The sequence below is a fragment of the Lynx canadensis genome, chromosome F1 (assembly GCF_007474595.2).
Source record: "Lynx canadensis isolate LIC74 chromosome F1, mLynCan4.pri.v2, whole genome shotgun sequence".
Classification (NCBI taxonomy): domain Eukaryota; kingdom Metazoa; phylum Chordata; class Mammalia; order Carnivora; family Felidae; genus Lynx; species Lynx canadensis.
Window position 1 is genome coordinate 712,809 of NC_044319.2, and position 15,080 is coordinate 727,888.

General features: G+C 52.8%; 1 protein-coding gene across 1 annotated transcript in view; it reads right to left on the reverse strand.

Annotated features, from left to right (window-relative positions):
- Window positions 1–15,080, reverse strand: part of TP53BP2 (tumor protein p53 binding protein 2) — a 54,283-nt gene that overhangs the window by 14,546 nt on the left and 24,657 nt on the right. Inside the window, 11 exon segments of the mRNA XM_030302220.1 lie at window positions 63–154; window positions 157–193; window positions 196–228; window positions 467–481; window positions 483–566; window positions 568–594; window positions 596–651; window positions 1,356–1,524; window positions 3,462–3,563; window positions 7,291–7,373; window positions 10,084–10,197. Coding sequence (XP_030158080.1) covers window positions 63–154; window positions 157–193; window positions 196–228; window positions 467–481; window positions 483–566; window positions 568–594; window positions 596–651; window positions 1,356–1,524; window positions 3,462–3,563; window positions 7,291–7,373; window positions 10,084–10,197 — 812 coding nt within the window.

Sequence of the window (15,080 nt, forward strand, 5' to 3'; positions counted from 1 at the left end):
CCCCCGGCCCCGGAACCCTGCAGGCGGCCGGCGCCCCGCCTACCCCAACCTACCCCACCTACCGGGGGGCCCTCCTTGTGCTGCAGCGCCGCCTTCTCTTCCACCAGCCGGTCCTCGCAGCTCGTTCACGCGCTTTCCATGACTGCCACCTCGGATTGCGCTTGTTCAGACACTCCCGCTGCTGCTGCAAGCGTGGCAATTCTGCTCCTGATTCAGTTTGTTTCGTAACTGCATGGGGGGGGGGGGGGGGGGCGCGGCAGGGAGCAGGAAGAAAATTTCCCAGACAGTCGCATGCTTCCCTCTTCCATACTTTCCCAACCGCAAGCCCCCGCCACCCCCCACCCTCCACCTCTGGTGTAAAGTGAACTTCGGCCACGGCTTGCGGCTGTAGGGAGGCCCCCGACTTCCCCACGTGGGGCACTCGGACGTGCGTCCCGGACCTCGGGGTGAAGCGCCCCCGGCTCACCTGCAGCTCCTTGTAGAAGGCGGTCGAGCTCGGCCGCGGCGCACCTGCCGTCGTGCCGCCCGTCCAGCCGGCCGTTCTTGAGCACCTCCAGCTGCCGGCCCCAGCTCCTCCACCTTGGACACGGCCAGAAACCAGCTCCCTCTGCTTCTGCTGGAACAGGCTGTTCATCTGCTCGATCTCCTCCACTGGAGGGACAAGAAGAAAGGCAAACCAGGGCTGAAAAGAAAACTACGAACGAGCGCTCCCAGGCAACCCGGCCTTCCGACGAGCCTCGGAACACAGCGCAGACATTTCAGAAAGGCCCCGAAGCCTTCTCTTTCCACAGGCGGCTGGAATCGGCAGACGCGTTCTGAATGAGCCTCCCTCTGGAGGGGACTCTGCAGGACCTGGCTCTCGAGTATTAAACTGCAAACTGGGCACACAACAAAATTTATTTAGGACTCTGAATCTGCGCTTTATAAAAGCGGTAGAGGGCGTCGTTAAGTCACTAAAATTTAATTAAGTGGGTATTGTAATAGACCTACTCTAGAATAAAAATCTTCGTCAGACTTCCAGTCAAAAGTATTTAGAGGGGAAAAAGCCCAAATAAACCACTAGGACGTCTTCCAAAGGTGAGTCAGGAACCTTGTCGACAGCGCCCAGCAGCTAACTCCTATTCGCGTGTGTCCACAGCTGCAGGGATTCTGCTTTGCAAACAACTCTGAGGCCCTGCGCGCACGGTCCCGTCCCGCTCTCACCCCTGGCAACGCCGGTCGCCAGCCCCCGCCCCGCCCCGCCCCCCCCCCGCCCCGCCCGCCCCCCGCCCCCGCCCGCCCCGCCCCGCCCCCGCCCCCGCCCCCCGCCCCGCCCCCGCCCCCGCACCGGCCGCCCCCGGGCTCCGCTCACCGACCGGCCGTTCTCAGCCTCTTCTGCTCCACGTGGCCCCTGAGCGCCCTCACTTTCTTCAGCTTCGCCTCCTGGCTCTCCGCGATCTCCTTCAGCCTCTTCAGCTTCTCCTGCTCCGCAGCCTGCTGCTGCTGGCGCTCGTCCTGCTGCTTCAAAAACTTCAAGCGCTGTTCCTGAAGACACAGGCCACGGTCAGCGCGCCTTCCCGGAACGAACCCGGGCCAGCCCGCGAGGCACCCGCTCCTGGCCCAGCCCTCCACTGTCACGGGGACAAGACCCAGGAACGAGCACATTTATTCCCCGCGGTTCTCATGCCGCGAGCGAACAGCGATCCGGAAGCGGTTCTCATGGGCCGTGGCTACGAGTGTAGGAGAAGCTCACACAGAGACACGCTCGCTACAAAGGCGGCTTTGGAGCCAGATTTGGACTCCCAACCCGCGTGCTGCCACTTACTGGCTCTAAGACTGGGCAAACCGCATAACGTCACCGCCTTCCTCAGCACTAAAGCGGGGCGACCGGCAAGGAGCGAACCGTGAAATGTGACTCTCTTCACACAGCACCTTGCACAGCTAGTGCACACTCAACACACACTTAGGAAAGAGGTGAAGAACCACTTAACGCTCTAAAAAACCAGAGCGTAACATTCTATCATACTAAAATTTTTAACTAAAATCGAGTAACAGAGTCACACAACTTATCATCAAGAGTAACCTCAAGTTAATATGCCTGAAACAGAAGTAACACAAAATAGTTTCGAAATAAGTCCCCAAAATTGAAGATTTGTTCTATTACTCAACCTTATTTTTATCTATCAGCACAGGACCTGACTCAAAGCTTGATCTCACGAACTGTGAGATCATGACCTGAGCTGAAATCAGGAGTCGGATGCTTAATCAACTGAGCCAACCAGGTGCCCCAGAACATGCATTTTTTTAAATGTTTATTTTGAGAGCGAGAGAGCGCATGAGCAGAAGGGGGCAAGGAGAGAGGGAGAAGATCCCAAGCAGGTTCCACTCTGTCAGAGCACAGCCCGACATGGGGCTCGATCCCACGAACCGTGAGATCATGACCTGAGACAAAATCAAGAGTCAGACACTTAACCGACAGAGCCACCCAGGCGCCCCCAGAACATGCATTTTTAGCAAGACCCCTAGGTGATTCATATGCACACTGAAGTTTGAGAAGCAATGCTACACCGGATTTTGAAGGTGCTGGTGCCTGGCATCAGAGACAGAAACGGATACACGGGAGCCCTGGCACTATGACAAGGAGGGCCACAGGGCGTGTCGCTGGGGACCTCACACGCCAGACCACCACTGGTACCCTAGCTCCAGTGAACTTACAGTCACTAAAAGACCGGTCAGGTGCAGACACTGAGTGTTCAGACCAGGGACGGCAGGTGAAATCCAGCCTGCTGTTTTTAGAAGTCCAGTTTTTGGGGGACACAGCCATCCATTCGTTTGCGTCCACGGCCATTTTAGTGCTACGACCATAGAGCTGAGACCGTTAGCCTGCAAACCCCAAGATACCGATTCCCAGCCTCTCTGGAGGAAGTCTGATGACTTAGACCAGAAACCTGTGGCCGGCAGGAGAGGGAACAGGGAGACTGGTCTGGAAGGTAATGGAGGCTTCTTTTGTTTTTTCACCTGTTCGAGGCCAGGATGAGCATTAGTCTGTGGGGGCAGGATGTCTCAGAAGAGGGCAAACAGCCGGTTATCAGTGTCACGACGCAGAAGGGGACAGAGTCAGCAGGACTCGACTATAAAGCCCCTCTCGCTTTAGCAACCCAGTCAGGACAAGGCCCCAGTCAGGACAAGGCCAGTCCGGAGCGGTTCCCACCAGCCAAGTGGAAGCGTTCCTTACGCTCTTCCTCTGTTACCGATACACGACCGGAATAATTTTGCTCAGGATCGGGGGTCCAGCGATCCTGAACGCGGGGGATGATCTAAGGCTTTCCAGAAAACGCTGCAGCAAAGAGAAGCAGGCTCCGGGAAGCAGGAACCTCGTGGGCTGCAGTCTCCTCGTGTGTCTGGGAGGCGACGGCGCACAGCGTGAGCGGCCTCACTCACGCATCAACGGCGGGCCCGCCCGTCCTCCAACGAGACGTTACCTTAGTGGCCAGCATCTGCTGCTGGGCCTCAATCTGCTGCTGCTGGCGGGACGCCATCTCCTGAAGCTCGGCCAGAGTCAGATCCATCCCGGGGCTGCCAGCCTGCAAACGAAACCACAAGCGCTCCGGCTACCACGAAATGACCACAGAGACCCTCCGCGAAGGTCTGCTTAAGCCGCACCTGAACCCATCACGCCAAAATCGGCCGTTTTTCTCCCGTAATATTAACGAGACCATTAAGTTTCATGTTAACATCCCCACAGTGACTTACTACGTTTAGACGTAAAATGTACCAATAGACCAGCGCTCTTCAAGTTACAAATGTAAAAGTAAACAGTTTCAGTAGTCGGTGGCCGAAATGGAACTACTTAGAATTACCTTGTTCTGTAGTTAACTTATACTAGAAAAATAACATTTGATCACACTAAACATGACGCTGGGGCACCAGCGGCTAACCTAGAACACAGTCATCACAACGACCTTTAAAAACATGACACTAGCGAGGCGCGCCTGGGTGGCTCAGTCAGTCAGTGACGTGACGTGATTTCTGCTCAGGTCAAGATCTCATGGTTCGGGAGTTTGAGCCCCACATCGGACTCCACGCTGTCAGAGTGTGAGTCTGCTTGGGATTCCCTCTTTCCCTCTCTCTCTGCCTTCCATGCTCCCTCCCTCTCTCTCTCAAAATAAATAAACTTAAAAAAAGGTTTTTTTTAATATGACACTAGCATCAGAAATATTCAAGATACACTGAGTTATGAGGGACAAACAAGAGGTCTACTCTCAAAGCATCTGCTCAACACGCTCCTAGAAGTTCCAAGCCACGGTAACAGAAAAGAAAAGGCCGGAAGTTGTATCCGGTTTGGAAAGGAAGAAAGTAAACTGTCTTGACTCACAGAAAACGTGATCCGTGAGGAAAATGCTACGGAGCCTACAAAAGAGCCGCCAGAACTAGTGAGGTGTTTGCAACATTGCAGGATAAACGATCAGGAGGCAAAAACCAACTGTATTTCTATATATCGACAACCAGAAATTGAGGAAAAATTTCACGTTTACTTATTTTGAGAAAGAAGGCACATGTGCACAAGCGCATGCATGGGGAGGGGCAGAGAGGGAGAGAGAATCCAAACTCGGGCCTCAATCTCGCAAACCGTGAGATCACGACCTGAACCCAAACAAAGAGTCGGATGCTTAACAGACGCCACCCAGGTCCCCTAGAAAAGCATCTTTAAAGCCGTTTCCAGTAGCACAGAAACCATTTAGTACTTAGAAATAAATTTAACACGATGCACAAGACCTGCACCCTGAAAACTCACAAACTGCTGAGAGAAAGGCCTGAATGAAGCTGGGGTAAGTGACACGCTCGTGAATCAGAAGCTCACGCCCGCAAGATGACCACGCTTCCCGAACTGACCTGTACACTCGGCAAAGTGAACTCCCAGCAGGCTTTTTTTAATTCTTAAAAAGGGATTAAAGGTTGTTTTTTATTTTAGAGAAAGAGAGAGCGCACGAGTGGGGAAGAGGGGGGGGGGGGGGTGAGAGAGCAAGAGTGAGAGAGAATACTAAGCGGGCTTCATGCTCAGTGCAGAGCCCGACGCGGGGCTCAATCCCACTAGCCTGGGATCATGACCTGAGCCAAATCGGGAGTCAGACACCCAGTCAACTAAGCCACGCAGGCATCTTCCGGTAGGCTTGTGTGTGTGTGTGAATGAACAAGCAGATTCCAAACTCCCATAAGGGAGGGCACAGGATCTAGAACAGCCACAACAACCTGAAAAGGAATAAATTTAGAAAAGTCACACGGCCTGACCAGAAGACTTCCCCATGCTCTGGTGACCGACACAGCACGGCCAAGACAGAGGAACGGAGAGCACGGACAGACCCCCACGTGTACGGGGCAACGGCCTTGAGACGAAGGTGCAAGGCCCTGGAGCGAGAAAGCACGGCCCTTCCAACAGGCATCCAGCTTGGTCACCTGGACGTCCGCGTACACAACAGCACGAGCTCGAGTCCTCATACCACAGCCAAGTGTTCAAAGTGGGTCATAAAATTAAGTGTAAAAGAACACGACAAAACTTCTCAATCGAGCGACTATCTTTTATTAAAATTAGGAACACGTCACAGACCAGGGAGAGTATCTGCAAAGCATATACCTCATAAAAGACTCGGATCCAGAATAGAGCGCTCGAACTCAGTACTAAGAAAGCAAACAAGGGGCGCCTGGGTGGCGCAGTCGGCTAAGCGTCCGACTTCAGCCAGGTCACGATCTCGCGGTCCGTGAGTTCGAGCCCCGCGTCGGGCTCTGGGCTGATGGCTCGGAGCCTGGAGCCTGTTTCCGATTCTGTGTCTCCCTCTCTCTCTGCCCCTCCCCCGTTCATGCTCTGTCTCTCTCTGTCCCAAAAATAAATAAACGTTGAAAAAAAAATAAATAAAAAAAAAAAAAAAAAAAAAAAAAAAAAAAGAAAGCAAACAAACCAACAAGGAAAAGTATAAACAAAAGTTAGGCGAACAGATATGTCACCAAGTAAGACACACGGGTGGCAAATAAGCGTGTGCACCACAGGCCGTCAGAGAAACACAAGGTGAAGCCTCGGGGGACCGCAGGGCCCCGGTCGGCCACAATTACCGGGACTGACCACACCAGATGCGGGCGAGGACACAGAACAACTGGAACTCTTGGATGGGAACGGAAAATAAAACAATCACCTTGGCAACCAGTCTGGCAGCTTCTGAAAAAGTGAACACGCCCCTGCCGCGTGACCCAGCACCCCACTCCTAGTAGCTGAAGGGAACTAAAAGGACGTGCCCGTACACAGACTAGGACCCAAATGTGACAGCTGGATACAGACTAACCAGAACCGGCAATAAGCCCAACATCCGTCTCCAGGTGAATCAGCATGTTGTGCGGATGGAGTGCGTCCCAGCAATGAGAAGGAACCAACCACGGACCTCCAGGACGGAAGGGACGAAAACAGCTATGCTGAGCACGTTCAGACAAAAAGACTAGATACTGGAGGATTCCACCCATGTAAAGTTCTGGGAAACACAAGTAATTTGTAGCGACAGAGAGCAGACAGGGGGTCCTTGAGGATGGGGAGGGAGGCAGGAAGGGAAGGTTATAGAAGGACATGCGGCAACCCAGCGCGACGGACACTGCCGCTATCTTGACCGTGGTGACGGTTTCACAGGTGTGTACGCGTGTCAAAACTTACCAAACTGTGCACTCGAAATACGTGCCATTTACTGTATGTGGGTCAACTATGGTTCGACAAAGCTGTTCAAGAAGAACCCAGTGAGGGGGGAAGACACGCTGCGTCAAGATGCACTCAAATCCTGGTAATGGCTGAGACCGTTTTTCATCATCTTTATGTGAGCCTTCCGGCCCCGTAAGAGAAGCGTGAGATCTAAGAGAAGCAAGGAGAACTCGGGGAAAGAGGAGCGGATGGTCTGGGTTCTCACGTACATTCACCATAGACTGGGGAGAGAGAACGAGGCGAATCCCTAACCGTATCACAAATTCTGAGCTCTGAAAAGAAAATGTCTACCAGGTGCCCCCAAAGATACTTACTAAAACTCATTACTTGCTCAACATTTGTTTTGTTCTGAATGCGAGGCACTTCCAGCATCTAAAACTGCTCTCGACAGTCACCCGTGCCGAGATCGTTAAAATCAATCCTTTGTATGAAATAAATTTACAATAACCTTTACAGAAGAGGGCCATCCTTCACGACCCATTGGAGAACAAAGTAATAATGAATGCGAGCTGAAGGTCAAAACGGCAGATCACTGGCACACGTGCGGCGCGGATAGAAACAAAAAAACGATCACTTACGCCATTCTCCTTCCTTCGATGTTCACCAGGAACTTTTACACCGTTTCTTCTTAAACTTGGATCCTGAGACCTTGGTCCACTCACTAAGCACAAAATTCAAAAACCAGGCATTAATACTAGAACGGACAGGTGCCATAAGGAGCAGGACACCTTGGGGTCGTCACTATCGCTCCTGGATACCGGAAGCAGAAAGGACGCCGTAAACAAAACACCTCCCATCATTTGTTCACACTGCTGCTCCTGGCTCTCCACTTAGCTAGTCGGTTGTGAGATCAACAACTTTCACCGAAAGAAATAAGTGAAAATTAAATCCATCCTTCCCCGTGCTCATCAGGTGTGTTTGTAACTTCCACTGAAAAGAAGCAACTGAAAACAGAGTTAAGAGCCGTCTTGAATATTTTTGGTTTACTGGGGACATTTTATGGTAGTTCATAAGTACTATGAAGTACTTCCCCATTTATTTCAGTAAAAAAATTTCCATTTTCTTAACTTGGGAAAATACTAACTAGAGAACACTGTATATTCTGCTTTACTGGCTAAAAAGAATTTTTCTGGGGCCTGAAGCCTGCTTTGGATTCTGTGTCTCCCTCTCTCTCTGACCCTCCCCCGCTGGTGCTCAGTCTCTCTTGCAAAATAAAAATTAAAAAAAAATTTAAACCGATACAGTGTAAGAAATTTGTAATTTGAAATATCAACAGCTTTTTAAATATAGAAAATTAAGCTTATATCTGTACTTCCTGTATATTAGAAAACACAGATCTCCCAAGAAATTTTAATTTAAAATTTCTTTTCAATTAAATGTCTATTATACCTACTTGAAGCTCAGCACAGATTCCTGCGCCCATAAGTAAACGTCTGTCCTCAGAGCCAGGTATCACGCGGACACCTAACGCGAACGCACTAGCTTTATTTTTAAAACACTGTTCAGTTCTGACAACGCGGCTCAAGTCACCTGTCACAATATTTCCACAAGAAAAAAAACCTGCCACTTAAGAGTAATTGTTTTCTTCACCACTTCAAAGAGAGGGCATGCAACCAGTGTCTCGTTAGCATGTTCAGGACTCAATCAGAGTCAGAGGCCCAGGTCCTGGGCCAAGGGCACAGGGAAGAGGGCGGGCGTCCCCTAACCCAGACTCGCACCTCACTGGCGGATGCCGCTGCGGCCCAGTTCGAACGCTGCGGGGCCCTGGTGTGTGCGACAATGTAAACGGCTCCTCGATCTTTGGACTGGGCTTCTCACCTTACAGACACACTGAGGCTGTGTACTGCACTCCTATTTAATAATTTACCCACGACCTACCCGGAAGACATGGGAACTGTTGGGTGAAAAGGTAAAATTCAACTTATTACCAGAGGATGTGTGCGATAATGTAAGTAAAGGACAAAACAAAAATGCGATTGCAGACGCCAATTTACAACTACAAGAAAGGCGGCTCGGGAACAAAATAAGTGAGGGTTTAAAGGACACCTACAGACAGCAGTGAGGATGGAGAGCGTGTGGCCAGCCTGACTGAGGGGTCTCGGCTGTGCTCCAGGTTCCGCCCCAGACGTGTGACCTCGGGCAGGGCAGGTCACCTGCGTGCCCGCACTCTCCTGCAGTGGGGACGAGGCCACACTACGTCACACGCCACACGGAAGCATTTCTAATGGCTGGGCACCACGCGGGCGCTTGGATTAAGGCAGTAAACTCGAGATGTTGTTACATGATAGCGAACACCTGTTTCCTACATTCCTACTCACGAGAGTAATGTCCTGAGATCACAAACCCTCAAGTTCCCATTTTAAAGGTTCTCACACTTTTAGAAATACCTAGTACTCCCACTTATCGGGGGGCTTCCCCCAGGAACAGAGCCCCTCAGGGTCCCCAGGACGGCTCCACCCTCAGGGTCAGCCATGGTCAGCCCGGCGTCCCTCCACTGGCGTCTTCTCCCTCCTTACCTCATCTGCACGCCCCGGTGAGAACCCTCATCCCCACAGCTGCGACCACCTGACCCCCACAGCCTCCGTCCAAAGCCCGCCTCTCAGCCCCTAACCCTGGCTCATCTCCTGGCCCAATCCCCTACAAGTGCTCTCCCTCTGGGATCCTGAATTTAGACGGTCTGGGTTCGAACCCTGCACCTGTTCAGGAACCCGGGACCGCAGTCTCCTCCCCTGCCTAGCCTCTCCCTGCAGCTCCCCTCCACCCCTTCCCACCAGCTGAGACGCCGTCCGTGTCCTCCTCCCGATTGGGCCGGCAAAACCCCAACTCTGGGGCAATCTAACCGTCTTCTTCCAACATCCAGACTGCAGAGCCCGGCTAGAAGGAAAGCCCAGGGTCTGGGATCCGCGGTGTCCCGAGTCCGTGGCTGACGCTCTTCTGTTCCCTGTGACGGCTCACGTGGGCCTCTGTGCCCCCCCCAACCTCAGAGAAGACGACCAGAAGCCCTTCCTCCAGACCCCACACCACCGCCAACCGCATCTGTCCTCTCTCCCTCTGCACCCAGGAGAAGGTCTCGCGGGCTGAGGGCGCCGCTCCTCAGGGACCCGCCAGCACACATCGCCGCCCCCAAATTTCCACCTCCTGCTCTAGGGGCTCCTTTCCGCCCGATTCTCCCCTCTTCAAACACCACAAATCAAAGCAAACCACACCCTTGGCTCCCTGGCGGTCAGGTCTTGGCAGCTGGGCCGTCCTCAGGCCTCCACTCCCTCCCTCTCCTGCACCCTCACTCAAGTCACCAGGCTCCCGACACCCCCCACCCCTTCCAAAGCAAGCAATGTCCACAGCCCTGTTCGGATTCACACGACGCTACCCACCTGTGTCCCTGCCGGGGGGCCGTTCGTGACGAAGGAAGAAACGAACTTCGTTCCTCTGACTTCCAGACCGCTGCAGAGCCTCAAACATGCGCTCGTTATCAGCAACCGGACGCTCTATGGAAACAAACACATCATGTGACCTGCAGGTCCAACGAAGGGCATTTGCTCCCATCCTTCGTGCAGATTCTGCTGATGGGAATACTTAGCGTCTTAGATAACTTTTTTCCCATTAAAAGAGCCCTTAGATGGGGCACCTGGGTGGCTCGGTCGGTTAAGTGTCAGACTTGGGTTCAGGTCACGATCTCGTGGTTTGTGAATTCGAGCCCCGCGTCGGGCTCTGTGCTGATGGCTCGGAGCCTGGAGTTGCTTCGGATCCTGTGTCTCCCTCTCTCTCTGTCCCTCACCCCCCCCCCCCAAAATGAATAAACGTCAGAAAAATTTTTAAAAAGTAAAATAAAAGAGCCCTTAGAAATACAGTGTCACAGATGCTCCACACAGTCCGTGTCCAACCAGGGGGCACAGGAACGAGGAACCGGTCAGGGCCGGCTGCCAGGAGCACGGGACTCTAGCTCAGTGCCTGATGGACTAGCCGCCGGTGACCTCGAGGGGTCTCTGAAGTCTGTCAACTGTGACACAGGATGGTCTCTGAGGTCCTTTCTAACTCGGATGTTCTAGGGCTAAGCATACAAACAAGAAATTAAAAACAACTTTCCAAACAGCCTAGTCTTCCTATTAGGCTATTTTTAAGTTATAATTCTATAAACTATGTTAAAAAAAAAATCAGACATACCCGTTTCCTAACAAAAGGCTGCTTACTGCACTGAAAACACAATAGACCCTTGAGTAACAGCTATGACCTGCCCACGTCCACTTACGCGGGAATTTTTTTTGATAAATACAGGGCAGTCCTGTAAATATTCCTTATGGTTTTTTGTTTTTTTACTGTTTCTTTACTTTGAGAGAGAGATAGAGAATGTGAGCCAGGGAGGGCAGAGAGAGGGAGAAACAGAATCCCAAGCAGGGTCTGCACGGTCAGTGCAGAGCCTGATGCGGGGGCTCGAACTCAGGAACCGGGAGATCATGACCTGAGCCGAAGACAACACTTAACTTACTGAGCCCCCAAGGCACTCCACGTTCCTTATGATTTCCTTACTAGCATCTTCTCTCTAGCTTCCTTGACTGAAGAACAGTGTGTAATACAACATACACAACATGGGCTACCGGACTTCCCGGGCGACAGCAGGCCGTAAGCAGTCTGGGGGTAGCTGAAAGTCACATGTGGGTTTTCGACTGTGCCCCAGGGGGCCGGTACCCCAACCCCCCACGTCGTTCGCTGCATGTCTATTCGGCCCCTCTTCCGGTGAGACCGACAGCTGTCAAACTTTTCTAGAGACAAAAGGACACAGCTAAACACTCTAATAAATGTGAAATTCAGGAGAAACCATGGTTGTAAGCTCCCCTCAAAATACCTTGTCATCTCCAGGATCTGGATATAAACACCAAACCTACTGCTCGCGGACACAACTGCTCCCAATCGGAGCAGCTCCAGTGACGTCAGTGTGCTACTTACTCAACGTGAGGACGTTGAAGCGGCCGGCGAGAACTCGACGCGCCTGCCAGTAACTGAGACCACGACGCCAGCACCTGCAGCGACCACAGGGCGGAGAACAGGCAGCCCGTTTTGTGGACTGACCCTGAACTCAGTCCCGTCAGCTCCAACAAAGTACAGTCGTGCTTCCAGTCACGGTAAAACAACACGCGGAGTTCAGAGGTCCCGTCTCTTCCACAAGCCACAGAAATTCTAAGACCCCCCCAAAAGGAACACCCCTGACAAGAAAGACACCCCCAAAAGCACTTCTGAGCAGACCTTCTACCTCCTCACCCAACACAGGCACACACGCACGCGCACACACACACGCGCGCGCGCTTTCAGAAAAATGAGGTGAAACCCCCAGGCTCCAGGAGCCAAGAGACAAGTCAAGGAAGTGAAGAAACCCCAGTCCCCATGGGGGGACTGCTCAGCAGGTCTGGGAGCCGGGGTCCCGCTGGCCGGGAGGACTGACCGCAAGTGCAGGAGCACACTTCGGCTTCTGCAGACCCCCTGCCCACACCCCCTGCCCCAGGTGAGCGGGGTCTGCCATGGATTCCAGGGAGGGATTCCGGGGAGGACGGTGAGGTTAGAAGGCTAGTAAAGGGCAGAGACAGGACTTGATACCCAAGATCTTGCTCCTAACCACAGCACCACACCAGCAACCCTCAAATGAATTATGAATTCACTACAACCCATCCAAATCCCAATAGGATTTTTCCTGGAACCTTTTAAGGTCCTTCTACATTGTATCTGAAAAAAAGAAAATATATAGAAGAACAGCTCAGGTATTCTTTGAAAAAACAGGGGTGCCTGGGGGTGGGGTGGGGGGTAGGCTCAGTCGGTCAAGCCTCTGACTCTTGATTTCGGCACAGGCCCTGATCTCACGGTTCGTGAGTTTGAGCCCCATGACAGTGCAGAGCCTGCTTGGGATTCTGTCTCTCTCTCTGCCCCTCTCTCACGCCTACACATATTCGCTCTCTCAGAAATAAACAAATATTCGAAAACACAAAAAAAAGCAGAACAATGAAATGCACACCTGGCTCACCGATCCCTAACACGCACTAAAACCACACAGTACTTAGAACAGTTTGGTTCTGTTGTGAACAAAAGACACAAGTGACTGACGGAAGCTGGCAGGAGTGAACCTGGCACGAGATCTACCACGTACACAGAGACGGCTCACATCGGGAAGGAAGAGAGCACCGATCGGAGGGGCACTCAGAACAACTCACTCTCTGTCTGGAGACAAGAACCGGCCCCCTAACTCTCACGAGTCACAGACTGATGGGGGAGGGACAGAAACCACTAAAACCAGCTTTACGGACCAGGAGAGCGGGTTCACAGCCTCGAAGTAAAGAAGAAGCCTTGTAAATCACACAGAGAGACCCAGGCTGCAGAGTAGTTGGTTTTGGTTTTAACGCCTACAGATCAAGAGGCAAAAAAGCCAAGGGAAACCTGAGCAATGGCTACAGGGAAACAATTCTCTGAAAATGGAAACCCAGGGGGGTGCCGGGTGGCCCAGCATTTACCCTGGATCTCAGCTCACGACCTCTCAGCTCATGGGCTCGAGCCCCACCTCGGGCTCTACACTGACAGAGCGGAGCCTGGAGCTGCTTCGGATTCTGTGTCTCCCTCTCTCTCTCTGCACCACCCCCACTAGCTCACGCTCTCTCAAAAAGTAAAACAAAACATTAAAAATAGTAATAATTTTAAAAAAGGAGCAATTACATGGAGTACCGAGGGATGGGAGTAGGGACGCGCTTCTATTCTGTCTATATTATTTCCTCTTTTACAAAAGAGAATACGTTCAGGTGCTGTCATTTATTTTAAAAACTAGAAGAGGAGGGGCGCCCGGGTGGTTCAGCCGCTGACTGATCTTGGCTCAGGTCACGATCTCGAGGTTTGTGAATTCGAGCCCCACGTCAGGCTCTGCGCTGACAGTGTGGAGCCCGCTTGGGACTCGTCTCCTCCTTTCTGCCCCTCCCCCACCTGCTCTATCTTTCTCCAAATAACTTTAAAAAACTAAAACATAAGTTAGAAGACAGAAAATCTTCTAAACATCATCATCACATAGTAAAGGGAACTCAAGCGAGCAAGACACGAGAGAAGAAAGAACAGGTAGAATCAGAGTTTCCGGGAGACACTGAGCCTCGGCAAGGAGAGGGACGCCTCTTCCTCTAGGAAAAGGGAGGAAGGGCAGGCGGGTCTGGAGAGAAGGTGAGGGGCGCACCATGGGTGCTTCCGATCACCTCAGTAAACCATACACAAGGTCACTTCTGGTGCAAGGAGGCTGCCAGAAGCATCCAGCAGCGCGCGGATTCACTCAGGAAGTGCTCCCTGAGCACCGCCAGACCCCAGGCCCTCCCCTGAGCCGGGCACACCAATGACAGGGACACACGAGGCCTCTCCTCTTAGGGAGCGACGTTCAAGTGCACGTGTGTGGGGCCACGGGGATTAAAGCGGCAAGAGACGTGAACGCTCAAGAACCAGCGTGACGTGTCTTAGCAGAGGGGCAGATCAGGGTGACATCACGGCTACTTCAGCAGGAGGTAACGTTTCAGCTGAAGTCCAGGCGGCAAAACCTGGAGGGAGAGCGACACAGGCAGTCAAGGAGCCGGCGCCTGTGGCCCTAAGGAGGGAAGGAGCGGGGATCATTCAGGAACACCAGAGAGCTGCAGGAGGACGGGGAGGAGCCAGTATCCGGCAGCCACAGTCCAAGATCAGAGTGTGGATTTGATTCTAAGCAGAAAGCAAGTCACTGAGAAGAGGAAAGTCAGACTACCGTTCGGGCCCCTCTAGCAAATGGTCTACTCTAGCTCCCCTGCCGGGGGGAAGGGAGGAAGTGACCCAGGGAGAGGGCACGAGACCTCTAGGACGCCCACCGGTAAGCGAGTCGACCAAAGGTGACCAGGAGGTCTCGCCTGGGCCACCGGAGCATCGGGAACGGCGTGGACCCATCCCCACGGTGTGCGGCCGGCGCCGGGACACCGGGGGGCAGGGGGCGCTCATGCAGGCTGCACAGGACTGAGGCACAAATGACGGAAAATTACTCCATCTACAAACTCCTCAGGGGCAAGAGCAGGCTGTCCCGCTTCAGAGCTACAAAGATACAAAGAACTAGAGTGAGGGATTGATCTCAAAGCTTAAAACAATACCCAAGACCTCAATCCGCCCCCCCCCCCACCACGGTGACGCCACACCGACCGCCTTCCTTAAAAACCTGCAAACACGTGCAGAGGGCGATGCACTCAGGACGCCTCACGTCTCTAACTCAGTCAAGTCCAAGCACCCAGAAAGCACCTCGTGAGCACCATACGGTTTACCGGAAGCTTCCACCGGTGCATCACTGCCTGTCCTCTGACCGCGCACACCATGGCGGCTTCAGTGTATCGCAGGGAAAGAAAGA